Source organism: Pseudoliparis swirei, chromosome 23 (assembly GCF_029220125.1).
Source record: "Pseudoliparis swirei isolate HS2019 ecotype Mariana Trench chromosome 23, NWPU_hadal_v1, whole genome shotgun sequence".
NCBI lineage: Eukaryota > Metazoa > Chordata > Actinopteri > Perciformes > Liparidae > Pseudoliparis > Pseudoliparis swirei.
Window position 1 is genome coordinate 11675080 of NC_079410.1, and position 24963 is coordinate 11700042.

Here is a 24963-nt window from a genome sequence, read left to right on the forward strand (position 1 = left end):
TCTAGCTCATAGCTGCTCATCCTTTTCAGCACTATAATTGCCCAACCCGATTTTGTGTAGTTTATAACACAAGTACCATTTATCTACACAATGCAGAAGGAATAATGCTAAAACGTATTACTTACTCGAACTTATATTCATTATTAATATTCACATTTGGCATTGTGAGGCTGAGTAGCCTTGCACTGCCCCCAAGTGAACAATCGAGGGAATCACAACTTCACAAACAAGGTCGAACAGCCTTCTTTTTAAAAATCTTGAAAGCAACCAAGGGCATTCATCGTAATGATGTTGTTGTGGAGTGGAAGTAATATGAAGAATAAACAGATCAGCTGCTGGCCCCAGGTCATCTCCCTTTCTGGTACATATTTAGTCCATTACATCTATCTCCCCATACCTGCAGAGATGAACATGTCATTTAACATTCCCACTTGTGTACAAGGACTATTACTGGAATACAAATCGACAATAAATATTACACGTCTGTACATCTTCATTGGGACTGGACCCATTAGAATGACTTTGCAACAAATAAAGACCATACAGAACCCTGTTGCCTAATTATTGTTGCTTGAATACACTCTGCAGCGCAGTATGATTATTGTAGATGAGTGTAGACTTTCAGTAACAATTTTTCTTTTGTATTAACGCAAGTAAATAAATAAAATAAAAAACATTAGATACAACAACTGAACTTGAGTTTGTCAGGGCTTTGGGATTTTGTCTTTTTGTCACTGTTTATATGAGCTGTCATTATCTGAGCATCAGCCCTGCAAGGGTTTTGCCTTCAAGGCAATCACAGCTGATATCCCATGTTAAAGGCCGGGAGGTCGTCAGAGAAGCCTCTGCCCCTGTTCTAGTCTGCCCATCAGATCGCCTGTATTCATGAGATCATGTTCAACTGAGTGACTACAAACATACACCATACAACCACTAGGTGGTAGACTTAAATTGGTGATCGTATCGGGTTGGACATTTACTATTATAAATAAGGACAGGGCTTTTTGCTGATGTACAGATTAAAATATGTAACGTTAGGCCTCGTTTGTACTGTAAATGTCACAGTCAACTACATTGCAGTCATGAACTGACGCATCTACGTAGGTGACGAACATATGCATTCGTGAGACAGTGGAAGCATCTCGCACATCAATCAACAATAATTGACATAAAAAAGGGCAATAACAGATGAGTTTGATGGTTGGGGGGGGGCACCATTCAGAATAACGCTAATGTAAATGTCAGATATATAGATTCCACACTTCCCTGAGTGGTAGGTGTTTTTATTTTGTCACGGTAACGTCATCGATGCAATAAAACACAACAATCACCCAAACGGAACACATTGGAATGAAAACCAAGCACACCCAACGTGCCCGAGAAGCAACGTGGTGACGCAACGTCTTTGTGTAGGCAAATCACGGTGCACGCTGGGCGGGCATTGTGAAGCTGGAGTGGAGCGTTAGCAGGCTAAGTAGAGGAAGAAAGCTAACTAATCGTGAGAGTGGAAGTGGAGCTATCGTTTTAGGAAAAAAGGGGGCAACTGTCAAAACAGCAAGCGGAGCAGCAGTTTTTTTTAGTCGGTGATAATTCCGTGAGGTGACCACCTGAGCAGACGTGTCGCTAGTTACTCGCAGACCGTGTTTGTCAGATGCCCGGGGAGCATTTTGGATACTACATCGATTGTCCCATTTCCAAACGGAAACCATTTCTGGACAGACAGTTCGTGCTAGCTAGCAAGCTAGCTAAGTGAACCACCCAGGAGACGTTTCATTGTCACCTAAAAAAAACCCAAACTGAATGTTTTGTCTGTCATGAGTCCGGCCGGGTGCTCCCATGTGAACGGTTATAAGGTGGACAATTGGAAACAAAACCTTCGAGTCATATACCAATGCTTTGTTTGGAGTGGTACTGCTGAGACCAGGAGACGCAAGGTAAAAACACAGGAACTGCAACGTTACCGTCGGAAACAAAAGTGAAATAATGTGAATGTGGCACAGACATACACGGACCTGGAGTGCAAATGATGCCCCACAAGAAGTACAACCTCCGACCGGGTTGAACAAACTATGGTCTCAGTGAAACTGTCGTCGTGCAGCAGTAATGCTGCTAAACAAGGGTTAGCCCGCAAGCGTGAGGTTATCGCCGGTATGTTAGCTAGCGCTAGCTGCGGAGACGGGTGGCTCTTTTTGCTATTTTAGCCGCAACGTTAACTTCCTCCGCATCAGCCCAACGCCACTGTTATTCAAGCTTTTCGCTGTGAGTCGGTCGGTGAGGGTTAGTGTGGCGTCTGTTTTGGTAGATTCTGAACGGCTAGCTGCGTGGCTGCACTTGGGTTTTGAGGGGAGTTGTGGCCATGAGCTAACGTCACCGCACCAAATGTGCCCATTGTGGCTCTCCACGCGCACAGGGCTCCACCGATTAGCGGCTCTCTCCTGGGCATCCCAGGATAGTGTGTTTTTTGTTCTGCACTGGGCATTCTCTGACTAGTTTGGATGCTGGGACTTCAGCTGATTACTTCACTGCCAATTTTTTGGGGGCTTATCCCACACCTGCTCGGCCTACACGGCTCCGAATAGCTCCCTACATTGTGATGTCATCACCGGACTGTGTTGCGGTTTCTTTCACTTTGCCACCCCTTCCATTCCTCTTTTTGCAACCATAAACTTGTTTTTTGTGTGTGTCCCGGTGTTCGTTTAGAAAAACAGACAGCTTATGTGTATTATACATTAACATCATGTGTCGGTTGCCTGACTGTTACATATTTATATATACATATTTTTAAAAATCCATGCTTCACTTAAACATGTCATACATTTTATGTCGTTGTGATAAAATAGGTGCTTCAGAGTGATGCGGGATGGACAGAGCTGGTGAGTTGCATTATCCCCTCCTCATCTTCACTGACATACTGTGCTTCAGAAGAATACGAACTGGCTTGCTTTCTCTCCTCTTGCTCATCTTTCTGTGTGCCTCGGTGCCTCTTCCTTTAATGGACTGAATATTAGATGTGAACCTATGTAGTGGAATAATTCAGCCCCATCCCTGTACCTGCTGTGGAACGCACTTACAGCCAGTGAGTGTGCTGGGTGGGATGGTGGACGATGAGCAGAACAGCCAGAAGCATAACTGTTACATTACAAGCATGTCAGCGCAAATACCAGCACAAAATGGTCGATGACCCGTTAGTTTATACGGTGTTGTAGTGTCAAGCTTTTGGGTGTATTTATGAATTATTTTCACACTATGATGTACATCAGAGTTTTTGTGTGCTAGAGAGCATCTGCAAATGTATGAGACAGTCCTAAAAGGTTAAAAGGGAAGTAGTAGGTGACACAGCAACAGTTTTACCAGCATTTTATTCATGTTAATAATTACTTTTTAGTTTCTTTTTCACAATCTTCCTGTCCGGATGCAGTCAGTCTTTAGTGCAAATTAGACCGGCCATGGGTGCTTTCTATTGCTCACTTCTGAGCAGTTCACGATGTTTTGCTCAACCCTGTGAGTTTATTAGCTGTTGCAAACCTTGCATATCGCTTACTTCTGGGAAAACCGTTTCTCCCATCAGTTTTGAAAACTTCACCGTCTCAGCGTCATCCCTCTCAGCCTGTTTGCCAATATGACCAGGGCCATCACAAGCCGCCATTTGTTCTTCTAATATTTACCTCTCACAAAAACAGCCATTTTGAGAGAAACACTGTGAGTTGTATCGTTAAATATCTTAGCCTTGCTAAGTTGCATGCTGCATGAATACCAGTCTATTGTGTTAGTCTTCAAGGTTAGATTGCATTTAAAGTCCACTTTGCATTGTAAATATTTAGTCGATCTGTTGTGAGCCGATTTCAGTACACTTAAAAACTGTCATTGGTGTTTTCAGACTGGATTGTAATGTATGCACCGTCCGAATCCTGCATCAGTCCATGTCATCTGTCACTGCAGTTTTTTAATTCTTCAAAATGAGCACTCCACTGTTCCTCTCGCATGCCACTGCGTCACAGTACATTTGTGGTCTCAGCATTTTTCAGGAACAATAGGCATTGAAAACATTGCTGTTTAATATCAGCACGTAATCAAATAGTGACATTTAAGATTCATAATATATATATATTTTTTGTTTTTGTTGCTGTAATGTCATTAAAAAAAGGACAGGCCTCTGTTGTCGTTCATATATTTTTGAAATGTTTCCAAGTGTATATTATCTTATTATCTATTCTGTGATTTTTAAATAAGAGTACAGTTGTTTACAATTAAAGTTGATGGACAGAGTGAAAGGAGGAGTGGCTCCTGAATGAAGGGTTCTCACCTAATTGCCCCTCAAACCTCCCTTCACTGAGGCTTTTTGCCACTTGGCTACTCTCACATGCAGAGCAGGTGTAGTGCTGCGCCAGTGATACACAGGCAGTGCAGCTTTGAATTATGAGCTTGAGGACTAGGTGCCTTTTTAACATCACATCCTGGTATCTGGACATTATGGAATACAAATGCTGTCCTCGGGTACTTTGAATGTTGGCATGGTCTGTGAAACGAAGCTTACCACGGCACCGCTTGCCTCTCGTTCGTGTCACAATAGTACAACAATGGCCTACACACTGTGGTACAAGAGGCACCTTCTGCATAGAGGGAAGTTGAAAGACCTGTTCATTCAGCGACTGATGAATGTAAAATATGTGTTTTTACATTGTATTCAGACTTGGTTTGGTAAGCCACTGCCTGTTATCCTGATTTGCTGTTTTTCACCTCCTTTTTCTGTCGTCATTCCTCAGCAGCCTCCCTGCAAGCTGTCATCCTCTCTACCTTAAGCTAAAATCAATTCCCAGGCAATGTGCAGGGACATTAGTGGGAGATCTGTCACCTGCTTTGCATGCACACTCTGAAACCCACATGGGTAACAAATGGTGGAATGAGTGCCAGAGACAGGGGTTTGCAGAAATGACATCACAACCCAGTGTGTCCCGGGAAATAAACTGAATTGAATTGAATCTGGCATCCATAATTAGTGCAAATTAATTAATAATAATTCTTTTGGGATGTTGGTCCTCACTGTTGGCTTCGGCCTGTGGGTTAACGCTAACAGTGTGAGAGTGCACTCTGTAACTGGCACAAGTGGTGGCCATACGTTATATATTTTACTTGGTGACAAATGTTATGTTGTTGTCGATTCCTTGCGTCCGCTGTCCTTCTGCGTAAACATTTCTCAATGTATGTGGCAGAAATGTTCCATGGAAAAAACAATTAGTTCGAGATTGAGAATTGTGTACAAGATGCACCACATAGAAAGATGGCAAGAATACACATGTATGCAATGGTGGTTGCTCTTTGGTTGTAATGGACGTTAAATCTTTCATGATTTTCTTCTGTGCTTCATTATATTCTCTTCTGGTCCAGGTGCGCTGCATTCCATAAAGCCAGAGAGGCTACACCCACCGCGGTCTGTCAGTTTGTGTCACGTTACAGAAATCGGCTCCATTTCAGATAGCGGAGGAGGAACTATTGTTCTGATCTACTTCCTCGTCTATCTTCCTTGTACCTTACTTTATACTCTGCCTCTTCATCTAGTCATCTTAATCTAATATTGCTATGTTGTGAGTGCATTTTTAAGTCTAGTGAGCGATTTATTTGCGTCCGGCACGTGGACCTGAGTGCCTTTGTCTGCTAATATTTCTTGTTTCCTCTCTTAATAAAGATTCATGTTACCCTGTATTGCCATTAAAGCAGACTTGCAAAGAAGGATGTCAGCACAGCGCCAAGATAAAAACCTACTGTTGCTTTTAACAGTTGAATTCATTCCTCTTTAGGCCCAACTTCAGTCATATTCATAATTTATAGTTGGCGATGGTGGTGGAGTGAATATTCATGAAGGTCATGGTTATGTAGTTTGTGTGCTGCTGCATCCAGCAGAATAGACTCATTTGCTATCGATAAGAGGAGGCTCTGTCTACTAAAACACTGTCGCCATAAAGGAATCTGCTATGCAGTTAAACCAGAGCTATTATCTTGGGTTGAGTGCATATTGGATAAGATGAAAGCAGGGTGGGTGGGGTTGATGGAATTTTATAAGCATAACTTCTTTAAAGAATTCGCTGTCACTTTGATAAAAAGAGTAAGGTTCGTGATTAAAGAGCTGACTGAAGTCAGCTGTTTTTATCTTCTAGTTTTGATCAATCGTATATGATCAGAGGAACCAGAACACCCCTTTTCCCAGTAGTGTAACCCCCGTTTCTGCTTGTGATTAGGGAAGATGAGAGAGAAATCATTTGCAAGATGTTGCGAGATGTTGCGGAGAACATTGATATATTTCTCAAGGATGACACATTTACTTCCTTCTGCCACTCATTTCTCCCTCTTGTTTTCTCTTCACGCAAGAAGACTGAGAGACAGACAGACAAAATGCACTGAGGCACGACCAATCCCAGAGAGCAGCTGATTCCTGTGCTGTGAGCAGATCTCTTTGTCGGATCAGTCTCTCACATAACACGCCTGCTCTCTGACTCATCAGCATCCGTTAGTAGCAGCAGGATCTATTCCTCTTGGTCCTTTCTTGGTCCTTTCTTGTTCCTCTTCTGTGCTCACTCCCACGCTTTTGCTTCCTCCTTTTCCTTTTCCTGGCTTTTGCTTTTTTCTTTTCAATTTGCAAACCTAGTTCAGCTCGCAGCACATTGCCTTTTGATTATCCCATTAAATGTGTGCAATTAAAATACTTGCATTGTAATTTTTTAAATCTTATAACACTATAGTTTTAAAACAATTTTAAGGTTACTTTAAATAAACAGTGATGTTAAATTGGAAAAGAATATATACTTATTTATTCAGTGGTTTTCATGTGATTTCCGAGGATCTTTTGAAATTCTTAGAAAATCTTCCCATATCCCCCTCGTCCCATTCTGCCCTGTTCCCTCTGCTCATAGAAAATGCTCGGTGGGTTTGGTGATGTCAGTCATTGGTTTCTGGCTGCCTTCCAGCCCGATTCCTTCCATGTCGGTTGGTGTGCTCTCTGCCACTCCCAGGTCTTGTCTAATGTGGCTTTCAGTCCGTCAGTCGTTCTGTGGCTCAGTGATTCCGATGTAACAAATGGCACACGGTCTTCCACCTCCTCCCTTAGTAATGTCTCACTTTGTGCTGTCCCCTTCGTACGCTATTGCCTCCCAATTTTTCAGCCTCAAATATGAGCCTCCCTCAGATATTCAGCATCTTATTTAATAGTGTGAACTGAAGGCATTGTAATGTACTTTAAGTCCATGTCTTTTTACTGACCATGCAGGATGTGCTCTGCTACGGTGCTTTCAACCTTTTTTATTAACGGTGTTAAACTTCGTCTTCAACGCAGTGGTGGAGAGAAGAATCATGAATAACAAGATTTGGTTTTATTTTAGGCACGGTTATTTAAGCTATAGTATCTTCAATGACCACATATGCGTATGGGTACTTGAGGAGTAGTCGTACATTTTAAAATACAGCTGCATGGTGAAGAGCATGACTTTGCGTTTTTCGCTCCTCTGTGTCAGCCCCTCTTCACTAGACAAGTAAACTTCAACTGGAGGCTGAACTTCTCATTTGACTGTCCAACGAGCTTTGGAAAGACATCCCTGCTCCAAGGCGTGGTGGTCATGGCCTGAGCCGGCCAATGAGGCTCCACTCCAGCCCTCTCATTGTACCACCATCTGGTTAATGAGCTGTCAATCACTCCCCAGGGGCCGGCCAACCCCCAAACCAGGAGGCAATCAATCTCTTCTAGTGTGGACACTCAATTATTCCCTATTGTTAAAACCTTGGGCCCAAGTGACAACTTTTCTTGGAATTGTGTGTGAAAAAGGTGATTATTTTGGCAATAGACCCTTGCGAGATAATTCATGACTAAGTCTCCTCCACATGTAATCACCTTTGAATACTCTGCTGTTGCACCAACCACTCTTTGCTGCAGTGCTCATCGAGCTTCCTGGAGATGTTCAAGGCTCGCTGGGTCTTAATTGGTGCTATGGGGATAAAGAACAAATCAACTTGTGATTTTTAGAGATTTGAGTCCAAGGGTCCACGTCCTATTTGCGCTCTCTTCGATGTGTGTTCTCTTTCGATGACGTGGAAGTGGGCATCTGGTAGCTGCAGGGTTTGACAATTGATCACGCACCCTTTTGTTAAGCTGAAGCGAGACTGTTGGCCATCTGTGCAGACAAACACACTGCCGGTTGCAGGGTCCTCCATTTGCCGTCCATGTTTGTCAATGTTGAATTGGATAAATATTGTCTTGATACTCTTTTGTCAACAGGCTTTGTATGACGACTTTTATGAGGCAGTGTGGCAGATTTCAAAGCATGCATGTTTGGTTTGTATGTCTCTAGACCCGCTCTGAACATGTGTGTGTGGACACAAGTAGCCGGTCTCGGACCGACTGCTTTCTGCTGCCTCCTATGTTCTTCTCCAACAGCCTCTGAAAATGGAGAAGGAAGCACAGCCCATCTCTCCCGAATCGAATTATCTCAATCAGATTGACACATGCACGTCTTTGTGGATTCATTCCTTGTGCCGCAAACCCTGCTTTATCCCGGCAACCTACACGACTTGCACAAACCCCCGAGAAGAATTAGACTAAATATGTAATCATGGCATCAAAGCTACTCCACCATATAGAGTATCTCAGCTTAGTTCCACTCCATTCTCATCTGATCCAGTTTTATTTATTTTTCCTGCAGATGGCAAGAAGCAAGACTCCCACCGACAGAATGTAGCTCTAATGTCCTTATAGCTGTGTCTGACAGTATGAGGCCAAACTGCACACCAACCATCCCTTAGCTTGGATTCATAGGAATGAGATGGAAATGCATTTTTACGGCAAGATCATACAGCATGCCATCGTCAACACAGCTTACAATGAGCTGAGGACGGAAGTGAACAAAGTGTGTGTGTGATTGTGTGTGTGTGTGTGTGTGTGTCCCCCTTGGGCTGCTTACAGAGTACTCCGTTTTGCAGGCCAGGCATTGTCATGTGGGGGTAGTGGGACGTGAGGCTGCCAAGGCACTGACAGGCTGCTGCCCCACAGGGTCAGTCGAAGGCACGGTTCTGGAGCATCACCATCAGGCCCCTTCCCCAGCCTCCCTCGGCGTGTGCACATTAGTTAGGAGAATCATAAAGGACAGTGTGTGTGTCTGAGTACGCATAGCCAACGTCTACCAGTGTGTGTGTATAAACTCAACAAGAGATTCTGCGTGTATTTCAATGCATATTATAATAGTGTGGCATGCATGTCATCCATTGTTAATGTTGTTGTAGTATAAGCATGTTTTTGTAGCTTATGTGCGTGAGGCAGCTTGGTGACTCACTGCTCTCGTATCGCCGTGCTCTCTCCCCCGTATTGACTCTCCCCTCCCCGGTCTGTTCTTTGCAGCAGCAGCTTGCTCAGTAGAGCCAGACCTTTGTCCACATCATAATTGTCGTCTGCATTTTCTCTCTTCCTCAGTTACAGCTCATCACATTACTTGCTCTGTTTGAGAATGTGAATGCATTAATTTTGAGGTAGGAATAATGCAGTCCTATTGAAAGAAGGCAGGAGGAGATGAATAAGCTGAGTATGGATATTCTTTTATCTCGATGTGTACAGTTAGATCTCAAACATTGGGCAATTCATGCTGGAATTGTTGGAACCGGGACATTGTGAGCTGAAGGCCGCTCGGCAGACCCACACAGCATGTAATGTTATCGTATCCTCATGTTAAACATGTATTGGAGACCTTTTCATCCAGTAATGTCTTTCTGCACCTGTTCTTCCCTCAATCAGGACCTTTGTACATTAGTTCGTGATTACACTGGACATGGATCCCAGCCTAACTGGCCTCAAAGAGCGCATCCCAGATGGGAAATGCAGCCTAGCGCAGCACAAACATGAACTTGCTACCTGTCTAACACCTGTTCCAGTCACCTGAGCCAGCGGCTGATCTAATAGAACACTAGAAAGGCAGGGCTGCTGACACTGATGAGCAGACAGGGAGAGGGAGAGATTACAGCGAAGCCAAGGGGGTGCTGGTGCAGAGATAGATTGTCTCTCCGCTAAGGGGGGATTGAGGAGGGGGAGGGGCAAGGCGTGGCATTGGCAGGGTTTCTTGTTTTTGACTTGGAGTCCTGGTGCAATGGAGTGTGGATTAACAACAACAACCCTGGCTCTATAAGATCGGCTCAGAGGCGATTAAAACATATCCTTAGCAATTCAGTTGACCTCAGATGTGTTTCACAATGTTTGGCCTGTTTTTTGTTGTCGCAATTAAAATTAAACCCTACATGAACAAGCATGTAGGGTCTTGGAAAAGCATCACTCGCGACTTTGGTTCTATCTTTCCTCTTTCACAGCCATTCAGAGCTGGCTGGCTAATAGATCAATATGACCAAAAGACAGAGTTTAGTGTCTGCAACATTCTACTGCTATTGCATCACAAACAAACCCACTCCCATTAATGCACAGCCAAAACACAGACCTGGCAGACTGGTTGTCTCTGCAGCAGTGCATCGTAGCACATGTGTTCTGTATCCCCCATGTCCCAAGCCGACCGTGACATATTTACTTCTGGTACCCTCTGTCAAGATCCATAGAAATAAATGCAAATAGAGAGATTTGCTTGGGACTGTTTTTTCAATTTTGCACCAACCTGCTTGTGCACAATGTCCGACCATTTCCTCCCACTCCCAACAAGATATTTCCTCCCACTCCCAACAAGAGCTAGTCCATTTTTGCAGAGATTCAGACCTCTCCCATTGCAGCATATATTATTGTTTTATATTTATTTAGTTCATGAAATGTACATAATTACTCATATGTTGTTTTATTTGTCATCGTAAGACCAGGTTGCTGAACAAAATTTAGATTGTAGTCCCAATTTGCTACATAGGAAAGACAACAAACAACAACAAATATCTCATGTGGAGGATGAATTGGGAGTCTCACAGCCAGAGAAAAGAAGCTGTTTTGAAGTCTGGTGGTTTGGCGGTTGATACTCGTGTCTCTCTTTACAGATGCAGCAGGGTGAACAGGTTGTGGCTGAGGTGGATTGTGTCTTATAATATCCCCTGAGGTCTTCAGCGGCCCCTCTTCTCACCAATATCGCTGATTCTCAGTCGATGGTTGCCAATTTCGATTGTGACGCCGTTTCCCAGGAACTTAAAGCTGCTAACTTGCTCCACCTCAAAATCAAGAATTGGCACCTTGGTCTTACTGACATTGAGAAGTAGGTTGTTCTCTGACCACCACTATGTCTCAGTGCTGTTGTCCTGTAATCCTCTTTCTGTTTGGGGGAGCAGTCGTGGGTGTGAAGGATGAACAGGAGGGAGGCTCGTTGTTCTACACTAGAGTGGAGGAGGTTTGGCTGTCAATCTGAACCGCCCGCGGTCTGTTAGCAAATGGTTACTAGTCATCCTCACAGTGAGGTAATCAAGCCCAGAATGCTAAGTTTACCAATCAGTTTCATGGGGGAGATCGTGTTGAAGGCGGAGCTGAAATCAACAAACAACATTCTGATGTAGGTGTTGTTATTTTCCAGATGAGTGGAGAGCAGTGGAGACGGCGTCCCCTGTGGTTCTAATGACTGTGTGCAAGCTGGTGAGGGTCCAGGCTGGCTGGGATGTTGTGTTTCATGTGCTGGAGAACCATCAAGTGCATTAGCTTGCTACAGGATGTTGTCATGAAGATGGGTTTCTGTACAAATGTGTGCACCACAGACTCTGATCTCCCGTTGCTGGGTCAGCCCGAATCTTATTTTCCAGCGATCGGACATTCGATAGGAGCACTCTGGGTGGTGGAATAACCTAATGTCCAAGCTCTTTAGTCCTTTCACCCGCTCTATTCCCCCTTTTCCTGGGTCGATCTCACCGCTGCGGCGTCTGCATGTGCTGCCATTGCAAAGATTGCACACATCTTTAGTGAGATAACCATTGTTTTAATACACAACAGCCATTGTTCTATTATTGGCTATTCCTTTGGAGTTTTGTCGTCGTCCCATTGCATAGACCGCCATGTGTTATGTGTCCACTAGAGAGAAGGACGTGAAACTGAGCGGCGCAGCCTCCTTTATTCCTCTGCAAGAATGCGCTTACATTTCGTATGTCGTGTCAGGTTATTCTATTGTGTCTCTAATCAAAAGATAACAATAGGCCGACGATACTGGACAGGGCCTTTTGAATTTCTTTCCAATAGCTTAAGCAACATGTGTGTGTGTGAGTCTATCTTTGAGCTAGTTTCATAGTGTACCAGAAACTCCAAAACTGTCTTTCCAGCCATTAGTTTCCTTCTCATTTAGATGTTCTCTTCACCTTTGCTTTACGCCTACTTTCCCTCTGTCTCCTCTCTTCGGTAGAAGTGGGCGACTCATTGCGGCATGGTCTGCACCCTGTACGGCTTTGATTGGATCGTCTTTCCTCTCTTATTAAATTTCTCCCTCTCAAAGCAGTTTATGTGTTGCTATGCTTTCACTAACATTACCAACATAACTGTAGCGTGAAAGCATCGAGTGCAATCACCGCTGAAAGATTTTGTATTTGTTGACGAAATAGTTGTTTATTAAAATGATTTATTTAGATACACGACCTGCATGCTGTACATTTTGTGTCGGGTAAGAAGTTGAATTGGGAATATTCCGTGAACTACTTTTTCAGATCTTTAAATGCTTTTTCCGGACCGTGTTATCTCGCGCCGCTTCGCCACAATCAAGGAACCCGACTGAAGCCCGGAAGTGGGTCTTCCGGGATATCGCCTGTATGTCTGTGAGGCCTTTGGTATATTACTGCGTTTATTAGCGTGGCTGGTATTTCACAATGAAACCGGTTAGGGGAGACGAGATTAGGATTGTGTTTTAAAAAAATAAACTTTGATAGCTGTGTTTTTTAAGTCCTTCATTTAAGCACTTTTTCGGTACACGTTTTCTGCTCACAATCTTCACCATGGTTACGCCTGTCGACCACATTGTGTTCCGTTAATCTTTTTTCTGTCTGATCTTACTGCATTTTGGTCACGGCCACTCGTGAAATACCAACAATCCTTCTCTGTTCAGAAGATGTCAGACATTCTCATGTCCAGTTACCTTTTAGTGTGGGAGTCAAACCAATTCCACACACTCCAGCTGCTGTTAGTGTGTGCTTCAAGCACATTCTTCTTGCCTTCAGTGGTCTGCCTGCCAAGCGTCAAATCCCATCATGTTGTGCATGAGTTGGAGCGCAAAAGATTCAGAAAAGAAATATGTTGTTAGTCAACTGCAAAGAATTTGTTAACGGGTCCAGCAATCTTTAGTCCGTCTCGTCATATCTGGTCTATTCGAGCGTCGTGTCCTCCAAGGTGTTTGTGTGACTGACTGGAAGATGGTAATCTGATTCAGCGAGCAGGGAGTTCCACTCTGCCTGCCTCCACCACTCTACAGTGGAGCTCAGGACTCTTTCCTGCTGCAGAGAATTTTTTCACCACAACGACGGCCCTGTTTTTTTTCCCTCTTCTGTCAATTCCTCCCCATACACCCCCCCCCCCCCTCCTTCCCTAACCCCACTTCTCCTTTGGGTCTTTCTTTCCAGGCCAAGTCGTGTATCTGTCATATGTGTGGAGCCCACCTGAACCGACTCCACTCTTGTCTCTACTGCGTCTTTTTCGGCTGCTTTACGAAGAAACACATCCACGAGCACGCAAAAAACAAGAGACACAATCTAGGTAAGCCACACACTCACTCAACTATTAAAGAAATCAATTTGGAGCTAATTTTAATTGCTTTGTGTGTTTAATTTTATATATATATATATATACAGTGTTTCCCCTAGGTTTACAGCTTCAGGGGGGCGGGACTAGTGCCGCTAGCCATGTTGGTGCCCTAAGCTTAACTTAACACTGAGGTGTGCTCACCCTCTGAAACACTGTATATATATATATATATATATAAATTGTGTATGATAATTCTCTATATTCAAACAGTAGAGATAAAATGGTGGGAGATAAATGATGATATCGATATACATGTATTTCGTCCTGTCCAAGGCCCAGTCCATCACATCAGTCCTCACATTCACCCCTGTGGCTCACTGCTATTATCAGCAAAGGATTCCAGCATTACTTTGGGCAACTTCCTCCTCTGAGCAGACCTCACTCTCACCGCAATGCATTACCATTCTGGTGGGGAGTGCCTTAGTCAGTCAAATACCATGAGTTAAATTTGCACTCTGCTTTTCATACGGCAGCAAGTGAATGTGGTAGACATGGCTGATCCACAGCTACCAGAAAGCCTTGATATTACCCCTACAAGGACAACTTAATATGGACACCAGGAAGCGAGGATGGCTGCTTGGTAGTTGTTTGAATGGCTTTAATTGATTTTAATGCATTTAACAGTTTGGTTGCACACAGATACCCCTGGTGAACGGCCAGTGTTAATTACCTTTGAGCTTCCCACAAGAGCCTCTCTGATACTGGCGCTCTGTTCGTCTCCACCTCATCACATTAATCCAAACTCCCTCACTGCTCTACTGCAAGAAAGCAAGCTCCCATCTAAGGACTCATTAGTTCTTTTTTTGTATCTCCTTTTCCTAACAACCTCACTCCTCAGAACTCTTTTCATATATTTTTCTTGTCCATTTTTTCCTTGTCCTAGCTACGTCATTACCTGGACACCTTTCACAGCTTTTGATTTCTTCCACCTCCATGTCCTTCCTCACTCTCATCCTTCGCTCTAGTGAGCATGATCTATATTTCTCCCTGTATCTTGTGCAGCACTTAATCGTCTGTATCGTCATCCCCTTGTTGCCCTTGTTACCTTTTCTCTCTTAATCAAGCTACTGTTGTCCAGAGAAGAGCATCCTTTGTTGTCATGGTTATCAGAGAAAAGAAAGATAACATGGAAAGTTACATGTGTTTTTATTTTTTTCATTTTCTTCTGCACTTTTTTCTTTTGGTTTTCACACACACACAGTGACAACAATATAATATACACCAGTTTTTCAATATGATGCGTTGGCTCACTTCTCAGTGTGCGTAGCACCAACAACAGAAATGTCCAGTTCACAAAGAATAGGTTGTCACGGCAACAGAGCCGAGTTATAGTTGCCGCAGAGTTTTAGAACTGAAGAGGATGCCGGTAGTTGACACCCAAGGTGGGGGTGGTAGACAAATACACCTATTCCATTACTACTATACTGATCTCTACTATAATTGCTAATTATAAGAAATGAGACGGGAACATTGCAGTGGAACATGTTGGGCAGGTGAAGCACTTGTCCTGTGGCTGGCTGTGCTAGCGAGGTTGTACTGTCAATAAAACCCACTGCGTTTCACTGTGCTGGAAAAATCTATTTTTAATTATAGTGCTCTCTCTTTCTCTTTCTCCTTCTCCCCATTCTGCTAACAGCAATAGACCTATTATACGGTGGAATATATTGTTTTGTGTGTCAAGACTACGTATACGACAAAGACATGGAACAGATTGCCAAAGAAGAACAGAGAAAAGCCTGGAAATTGCAAGGTAAAGAATTTGTTTCTCTCCGATAACGAAATGGAGCTTTTGAAACAAGGCCCTCACATTTATATTTCCTTCAATCCACAGGCATTGGGGAGAAATACACAACGTGGGAGCCAACCAAGAGAGAGCTAGAATTATTACGACACAATCCAAAGCGGAGGAAAATCACGACGAACTGTACCATAGGTGAGCAATAGTATGCAGCGTTTAGTCTGCACCGCTTTTTGACCTCTACAGAGACTAATGTTGTGAGGTTGTCCATCTGCCCAGTCGATTCTTGTGAGTGCGATGTCTCAGGTACGCCTGAGAGGAATTCAAGTCAAAGATCACTGACATCATAAAACATGTTTTTGACCATACCACAATAATTCAAATGCTAAATATGTCAATTTTACACACATTTCTAATAAAGAAGTGATGACATTTTGGACAGACATGTAAACTACAACTTGACTGAGGCATACAATCGCGAGGCAGTAATTCTCCATACAGTTTTCTAAGTGATCTCTGTTTCTTTAATTTCAAATTTCCCAAATGTGCTTTTGCTGATTTTATCTTTCCCTCTGCCCACTGTCCCCCCCCCCCGACATCTCCCCTTATATTATTATGGAGCTCGGTTAGCTGCACCCAATTGGGCAGTAGGGTGTGTTTATGTGTGTGGGTGTGCACACACCAGGACCAGTCTAAAGTTATACGCCCTCGCTGAGCGTTCTCTTCCAGAACCAAACCTTGCTCAATTGGATTTGGCCCAAGACCCTGCTGGGTTTCACCTGTTCTACTGGCCAACACTGCAAGAATGTAGCATTGTGTTCTCCCTCTAAATGAATCCATTCACAGCTTTGGGGTCCGCTCCAGGATACATACAGTTTTGCTGGCAGACCTAATACCATATTCTTGTTTTTTAAGTTTAATAACTATACCCGCATATTGAGATGGAGTTTCATATATTTCAATTTACAATCATGCTGACAATTGTTTTTCAAGCTCATAATAGATTAACAATTTGCAGAATGAAATGTCAGAAAATAATAAAAATGCTCATGGCGAATTTCCTAAAGCGCAAGGTGACATTGTCAAATGCTTGAAACGTCTGACCATTAAATTAAACCAAATAACCCAAAATATATTCAGTTGACAAAGAAAAGCGGGATTTTCATAGTTAAGATTCTGCAACTAAATTGTATTTATAATCTTTGCTCGTTTACTCACTTTAATTAGTAACTAAAAATAATCAGTTTCATATCAAAATATCAGTACTATGTGTGGTTCTTTTGGCTACGAATTCAGTAGTGCTCTCTCATCTTGATGGTTTCTACCAAGTAAGTTGAGCAGTCCAGCGAAGCAGAGATGAGGTCGTTAGTGGGGATTAATTTCCCTCTGTTGGCAGCAGTATGATTCAGAGGCACCGTCATATTTAGTCTTTTGTTGCCATGCGTCTTTCATGCCGTTCTTTGTCTCCCTTTGTCCTACAGGTTTACGAGGGTTAATAAACCTGGGCAACACATGTTTCATGAACTGTATTGTCCAGGCTCTAACACACACGCCGCTGCTGCGAGACTTCTTCCTCTCGGACAGACACAAGTGCGAGATGCAATCAAACTCCTGTCTGGTGTGTGAGATGTCGCAGCTCTTTCAGGAGGTATGGTGCAAAGTCTGAACTCGTTACATAGGTTTGTTAAAACCCACTATGCGAAAAGAAGAGCATCTGATTTTGGTTCAAACTGAGCCATAATATCAGAGTTTTTTTCACATCCATAGAATACAGAATGTTCTCTCGCAGTGTAACACGCTGCAGAAGGCTGAGTCACTGTTCAGCTCTTTTGGCAGGTCCAAAGTGAGAGGCAGAAAGGAAGGAAACATCCTGCCCGAAAGGAATATACAGAGCCACATGCAAATGAATAAGCAGACAACCGGAGTTATATCTTTTATTTCACCTTGAATGTTGCTTAGCCATTTAAAGCCTCTTAAGTTCGGCATTTTACATCCTACAAACTCATTGGCCCGTAACATTATGTAATATCTGCCTGGGCTGCTCCCACACTGCATTACTTTTTTTCCTTCTCTTTTTTTTCTTACACCTTCTCACTTCACAATATATATATATATGTGTCCACAGATGGCAAGTGGTGCTATATTGAGTTGAGTCGTCACCAACCCCCCTCCACCCCCACAGCATATACAGAGCCTTTCCCCATCTCAGTTGGCTGAACCATTTAGCTCCATAAAGGAGGCAATCGCTCACCTCTTTCACCTGTTCAGCTGGAAGAATCAGTCTCGACACAAACTGTATCGCTCCCATGTTTTTCTACCTCCGTGCCTTGTCCCCAACCCTCTAATTGTAATGCTTACTTCCATCGCCTACCTCCATTCTATTTCATCCCACCTCCATGTCGTCATCAGAAGCCAACGTCTTCTGACTGCAGACACACACAGTCTCAGAGCTGTTTAGATGTGAAAGTGAGGGGCGTGGCCCCGGCCTGCATTGATCAGCCACTCTCTCCTCTTCTTCTTGCAGCTTTGATTGATTTGTCAGCCACTTTCAAACTGCCGAACAGGAGTTTGTAAGATTCAAAAGAGACTTCATCTTGGCATGGTTTACCCCCTCACAACTCAATCAGATTTCCAACCGAGCTGTGGAGAATATAGTGAATTGTGTGCAACATCTACGTGTGAAGACATGAGAGCCCTCTCTGGCATTAATGATATCTGGTTGTAACTTCATTGTGGTGTTTGCACCCGAATAACTCGTGCCCTCCACTCATCTCTGACCTGGATTGTCACTCACTCGAAATCCCATGGCAACACTAAGTCTGCATCCATTTACAGAGGAATGTTTTTGCTCCAAACACTCCCATTTTCCATCGAGTTTTCCCCCGCTCTTGCACATCACACCTCTTCTCTCTGGATGTGCTGTTAGTTGACATAACCCCCCCCCCCCCTCTCTCGTTCTTTCCTGCCCTCAGTTCTACTCGGGCCACCGTTCGCCCCACATTCCCTTCCGGCTGCTGCACCTGGTGTGGACTCACGCACGTCACCTCGCAGGCTACGAGCAGCAAGACGCCCACGAGTTCCTTATCGCAGCATTGGATGTACTACACAGGCACTGCAAAGGGGACACCATCCGTAAGCCATACACACACTCGATATGTCATTCCCAGTGTGTATACTCCATTTAGATTGAAAACACTGGTATTTTTGTCTTTAAATACAGTAAGATTGGAGGGTTTACTTAAGATTTAATTTATTTGTATAGCCCAATTTCACAAATTACAAATTTGTCTCGGAGTGCTTTACAATCTGTACACATAGACATCCCTGCCCCAAAACCTCACATCGGACCAGGAAAAACTCCCAAATAACCCTTCAGGGGGAAAAAAAGGGAAGAAACCTTCAGGAGAGCAACAGAGGAGGATCCCTCTCCAGGATGTCTTTCTTGATAAAAAAGAAGTCTGACTGAATGCGGGAAACGGTTCACAGAGCACTGTCAGTCGAGCTTGAGTGCAGTGTGTCTAGGCCACCTACTGCCTCTGATCCGGCTTGTGGAGCTATACCTTAGATCTACCCAGCGAGCACAGTGCCTTACTTCACTGGAAGCATACTGAAGGAGACCGGCAGTGGCGTGTACCAAAGGGACCGGAAGCAAGCAGTGTGAGGAATGTCAATCGGCCCTGCTGCAGTGCAATGACAGGCTGACTCACGGACCCTGCAGTAAGGTTTGTTTCGATTCTCTAGAATCCAGAGAGTCGTGAAGTAGCAGAGAGGCTCAGCTGCAGGGGAAGGTTAAAGTGAGAAAGAGGGCCAGACCGACTCCTTCAGAGGTACTTCACAGGTTGTATGTGTTATCTGTGTGGCTATTTATACTTTCTGCTCTTCGCGGTCCGCAGGAGATGACAATGGGAAGAAGGCCAACAATCCAAACCACTGTAACTGCATCATTGACCAAATCTTCACTGGGGGTCTGCAATCAGATGTGACCTGTCAAGTCTGTCAGTAAGTTTGTGTGTCTGCAACTTTAAGAATTGTTTAACAAAATAAAGTCCCACCTGAGAGGTTTTCTGTCCATTAACTTGATGGAACGGCACCGCCTCTACTCCTCCTGCCTCTTTCCCTACATTCACTGGTTCATCCATCATCCGGTGATTCTTGTAGTCCTCCGATTGCATAGTCACCCCTCACCGCTGGGCTGATCGGTGCGGACGCCACCTGTCCTCCCAGAGTGGGTGAACCACTGGTTGTGTCCTCTCCACTGCTCTTATTTAAAGGCCCGGTCCCTGCAGAGCTGCTGTAAGGGGGGTTGTCTAGACAGCAGCACAACCCAAGCGTTGCCTGCCTGCCCCCTCCAGCTGTCCTGTCACATTAACACGCTGCACTGAACTGCAAAGCACCTCGCCCCGACTCGCAGGCAAGCCGAGCCCAGCTCTGTGCCATGTTACCTGAGAAGAGACTGCTGATGCAGAGCTAGTGATGCTGCCTTGAGTATCATTCTGCCTTAAAATGAACTCTTCTGTAATAATTAAACAGCTTAAGCCTTAAGTAACAGAACGGCATCCCCCAAGGCTTTTCCAACAAAAATGGAACCATAATAGTGCCAAATATTACTCCTAGCTTGCTCTCTCACCGTCATCAATGCATGCCTACTTGCCTTAATAGCCACCTGCTGGTACCGCTGGGAGTTGCAGCACCATGACTCATCTAATCAACAGTGATAATGTGCAACCCTGTGCGTATATATTTGTGTATATTGCATGCATTCTACACTGAAAGCCTCCGTTTTGCCCAGGCTGCAGTCCATCATAGTGATCGGGCTGCAATAATTCAAATTCCTTACGTAAAGCCAATTTTCTCTGATGTAACACTTCATTGAATTGCAAATGGACCTGGAAGAACAGTGTGTATATTATGCACATGCACACACACACTCTTGCAGCAGGCAGAATCTACAGAGGCTTTGTGAATTTACGTTTGTGTATTGCCATCTATGTCATCACCCTTTCATCATGACCTGTAATAAACGACACGCAAACCTAAACACAGTCGGACGTTATTTATTCAACCTCACAACCGAACTCTCTTCTCTTTCTCTAGTGGGGTTTCCACAACGATAGATCCTTTCTGGGACATCAGTCTGGACCTTCCTGGCTCATCCACCCCTTTCTGGCCCCTCAGCCCTGGAGGGGATGGCAGCACAGTCAATGGAGAGAGCCACCTGTCAGGGTCCACCACTCTCACAGACTGCCTACGCAGGTACCACTTCAGTCCCAGCGGACAACGGACAGTGTGTCTTTTTTTCTGCCAGTCAGATTTGTTTTCTTCTATCAATCTAAACCAAACTAAATTCCCTATTATGTCATTTGTAGAATATTCAATAGAGGCGTTTCTTTGACTGTCAGCTGCCCCACATCAGTACTGCTAGTGATGTTCTTCTGTGCTGATGCAGAAGAACAGCGATGGTATTTAAACGGATTGAAAACTAATGATTGTCATAACACTTGGAAAACAAAGATGGTACCGTCACTTTCTACTTTTTCAATCGGTTTCTTGTCCTTTAGCCCCATCTGTCCAAATTCATGGATATCAATAGTCTTGAAATAAATTGGATTCATCCCTTTACTTGTCTAAGGGGTTGTTAAATATTGTGTCGGCTCAGGCACAGAAACAGTGTTATCACTGGATCTCATCTTCCACCATCACCAGCTTGGCAGATGTGACCTCTCATATCTCCTCCACTGCCTCTTCATTCTTGCAATTTCTTTTCCTCCACTCCTTATCTTATTTCATTCCCTCCCCTCTTCACCTCATTCCTTTCCCTCTGTGCCCTCTCCCTCTACCGCTCATATTCATCTCATCCTCCCCCTCTTTTTCTCGCCTCCTTTCCTTCTGACTTTTTTTTTTTACCGCAGCACCTCACACACCCCTAGTTGCTGCAGCAAGTCTCTTAAAGGTACAGAACTGGTTAGTGCAGTTGCCGTGGTGATGGAGGCGTTGGAATTACCAGCAGGGGTCTGGGTTGGGTGGACATAGAGTGGCTGCACCAAAACTCTGCTGGCAGACATTGCACAAGCCCTCCTACATTTTCAGATTAACTTGACGAGAACCAGCTGTTGCGGGATGCATAAAGCAGGTCAAAGCGTTTATGTAATCTAACCATAATAGTTAACTTCCTCTTTTTGTGTGTGCCAGTTTTCACTTCCTTTCACTTCTTCTCTTTCACTCCAACCCTCTCTCTGCAGGTTTACGCGACCTGAGCATCTAGGAAGCAGTGCCAAAATCAAGTGTGGCGGTTGCCATAGTTACCAGGAGTCCACCAAACAGCTGACCATGAAGAAGCTCCCCATCGTTGCGTGTTTCCATCTCAAAGTATGTCAGCAATGACAATGTGCTGCCACTTATCATTTGTTACATTATCTGTCACCAGCTGACTATTTGAATATTTAAAGATACTTTGAGCTTTTGTCATCGCCCTAAAACAGCAGGTATGTAGCGGTATCTTGTGACTTCAACAATCATCCAAATGCACATACTTTATATACGAAAAACATTTTTTTTATATATATATATATATAAATAAATGTTTTTTGTTTTCAGAGACAAAGCTGTCTGGGACGGTGCTTGTGTGTAGGTGTGTTCATCATTCGATTCAGTTGTTGGTGCATTACCTTCTACTGTGCAGCCCTTTCACACAGTGGCCCAGGACACCTATTACTTCAATGGCTTGTACAGCCCTCATTTGTCCATGTTTTATTAATCATAACAGTATTGTGGGGGATCTCTAATGTATTTATGACATTCATAGGAACAGGCTGCCAGAAGATTGTCTCAGACCAAGTGCTGCGGTTATCTTATCAATGTGTAAATGTGACATTCAGGGTGGAACACAAGCATTTTCACTTTTCACTTGCTTTGTCGTATTTTGTATGTCTTGTAACGATGATGCCTGTTTATTTCTAAATGTGTCCTCTCCCCTCCCCCATTTTCTCTCTCTCTCTTTTCATGTTTCTGCCCCGTCCCCCTCTCCCACCCTCCCTTTCTGGCCAACTCCAGCGGTTTGAGCACTCTGCTAAACTGCGGCGAAAGATCACGACATATGTTTCCTTCCCCCTAGAGTTGGACATGACGCCCTTCATGGCATCCAGGCAAGTCTCGAGGAGGCCGATAGCTTTTCTCCCTATATCGTGAATCTGGTCCTGCCAGTCTTCACATCCCGATATATTTCTTTAAAAAAACCATAAACCAGTAGCAGCTTATTCAAGTGTTTTTATTAGATAGATAGATAGATAGATATATACTTTATTAATCCACAAGGGGAAATTTGTCGTCACAGTAGCAGCACCAATAAACTAAACGCACAAGAATAAAAAATAAAATATAAAAAACAGGGATGAAAGATATAGGAGTATACAAAGTAAAATATAAAATAAAATATATATGTATAACATATATGCATACACAATACACAATACTAATGACAAAAAAATTAAATATAAAAATATTAAATATAGACAGTGTGCAAAATGCAAAGTGTGTGTGTAGTGTAAATACATTTACTGTATGATACACTGTACATAACGTGTGTTCAAAATAAATGCACACCTGCATATTTGACAAAGCAGCATTATGAATTGCTCCCTCAGATATTTATAATGATGTAACTAAAGCAATCAGACGCAGTACTGCCCCACCCTTGCTGGAGCATCCATTCAATTCTGTTCAGAGAGTCAAATCATTAGAGGCAAGAGATCTGCTTTCATGGAAAGGATCATTCTGCCACCTAGTGGATTCACATGCCAGTGTAGCGTGTTTACACATGCGTGCAACTTGAGACATGTTAATGTCTTGCTATTCTTTTTCTGTCCCCAACAGTAAAGAGAGCAGAATGAACGGGCAGTACCAACAGACAGTTGATGTATTAAACAACGACAATAAGTGAGTACCTTGGAAAGCATACGCGACAGCAAATTGATTTATTAGCGCCGTCTCTTTACAGCACTGAAATCATAAGGGAACATCTTTCTACTCGGAGCTCATGCTAATGACCTGAACCATCTGGTTGTGACTTCCCCAAATGAAATCAATTTGAAGTCGATTATAAGCAGCTCGGTTTTCTTCACCCATGACAGTTGCATTAGCTTTTATTTTCCAGGACAATCGCACAATGCAATGTCTTAATACCGTTGAAGGGTTGCTTGTCGTCGAGACGAGAGTCCGAGTGCGAGACTCCTCGATGACGTCTCCAGTGCACAAGAAAGATGCTAGCGCGCTCATATTCATTTGTCTCTGCAAGAAAATAAATACGTCTTTGACATAATGTCAACACTGTCACGGCTTCACATTCTGTTATTAATACTTTATTTATTGTTTTAAACTGAAACTCTGGCCAGATGTTACACATTTTTTAAAGTGAAGTCAGACAACGGAACGGACACAATTTCACGTCTTTTGGTCTTTTTCCAGGTATTCCTTGTTCGCTGTGGTCAACCACCAGGGCACATTAGAGAGTGGCCACTACACCAGCTTCATCCGCCAGCACAAAGACCAGTGGTTCAAATGCGATGACGCCATAATCACCAAGGCCAGCATTAAGGATGTACTCGATAGTGAAGGGTAAGGATGGAGACGAGACATTAGCAGCTCTTCAATGTTATACAAGAAGAAATCTCAATCCGATATTTGCACTCTTTCTCCCCTCAGGTATCTCTTATTCTACCATAAACAGTTCCTTGAGTACGAGTGAGTCGTCTTTGTGGCCACTGACCATGAAGACCCACTGCTTCTCATGAGAGAGTCAAGGGCCTGGGGACGGGATGATACACAAAACACACAAACCTACCTGAAACTCTTTGACTACCAGTCTGTGCTCCTCCAGCTCTGGAGGAGCACAATATAAAGACGTGTGAAATCCTGCACCCTTACAAAAGAGAAAAAAAAACAAGAAAAAAACAAAAACAAGCACTGAGCTACTTCTTGGCATCTACTTGACAAAACCGAATGAAGAGGAGAGATGGAGGAAGAGTCGGCCGGTGTCAGTTCCAGGCTTGGGCAGAGGGAAGAGCCCCCCCCCACCCCCCTCACTCTCTCCCTTCTTCCCTTACCTGCTGCAGGGGCTGTCTGAGTGGGACTCACTGTCATGTTGATTGGGCACACCTGGAGTTTTCTTACAGTATTCTGACCCCTCCACCAGACCCACTCCCCCAACACACACACACACACCATTACTCTCCCATGGTGCTCTCGTTTCAACTGACCAAGCATTTTCCTTGATGAGAGACAGTTTGTTGTCATATGCATATAGAACTGAACACACACAAAAAAAGAACAAGAATAGAATTGTGAGAAACCTATTGGGGGACTTTTGCAAGGACATTTTAACGGTATGGTTATGATTCTTATCATTTGTGAATTTTGTTATTAAATACTGTATGAATATAGTATACATCTATTTTTTAAGAGCAAAAAGAAAAACATGGGAGAGCTTAGAGACACTGCCTTTGCCAGTTGCTGGGGA

At 43.7% G+C, this 24963-nt stretch overlaps 1 protein-coding gene across 2 annotated transcripts; it reads left to right on the forward strand.

The window, feature by feature from the left end:
• Positions 1-1473: 1473 nt before the first annotated feature.
• usp22 (ubiquitin specific peptidase 22) lies at positions 1474-24453 on the forward strand. 2 transcript variants are annotated; one of them, XM_056406689.1, is made up of 14 exons: positions 1474-1934; positions 2841-2873; positions 13534-13666; positions 15351-15464; positions 15546-15647; positions 16934-17100; positions 18425-18584; positions 19346-19451; positions 20547-20705; positions 21692-21818; positions 22503-22594; positions 23322-23384; positions 23913-24062; positions 24150-24453. In XM_056406689.1, exons 1-14 carry the CDS (start codon positions 1815-1817, stop codon positions 24190-24192), a joined length of 1569 nt encoding a protein of 522 aa, XP_056262664.1. In that variant the 5' UTR covers positions 1474-1814; the 3' UTR covers positions 24193-24453. The 2 variants fall into 2 exon arrangements, with proteins under 2 accessions (XP_056262664.1, XP_056262665.1); XM_056406690.1 differs by lacking the exon at positions 2841-2873.
• Positions 24454-24963: the final 510 nt, after the last annotated feature.

Coding starts and splice junctions, on each gene's coding strand:
- usp22 (XM_056406689.1), top strand. CDS start 1,815: ATGAGTCCGGCCGGGTGCTCCCATGTGAACGGTTATAAGGTGGACAAT. Junction 15,648..16,933: donor CACGACGAACTGTACCATAG/GTGAGCAATAGT, acceptor TTTGTCCTACAG/GTTTACGAGGGTTAATAAAC. Junction 18,585..19,345: donor CTGCAAAGGGGACACCATCC/GTAAGCCATACA, acceptor CGCGGTCCGCAG/GAGATGACAATGGGAAGAAG.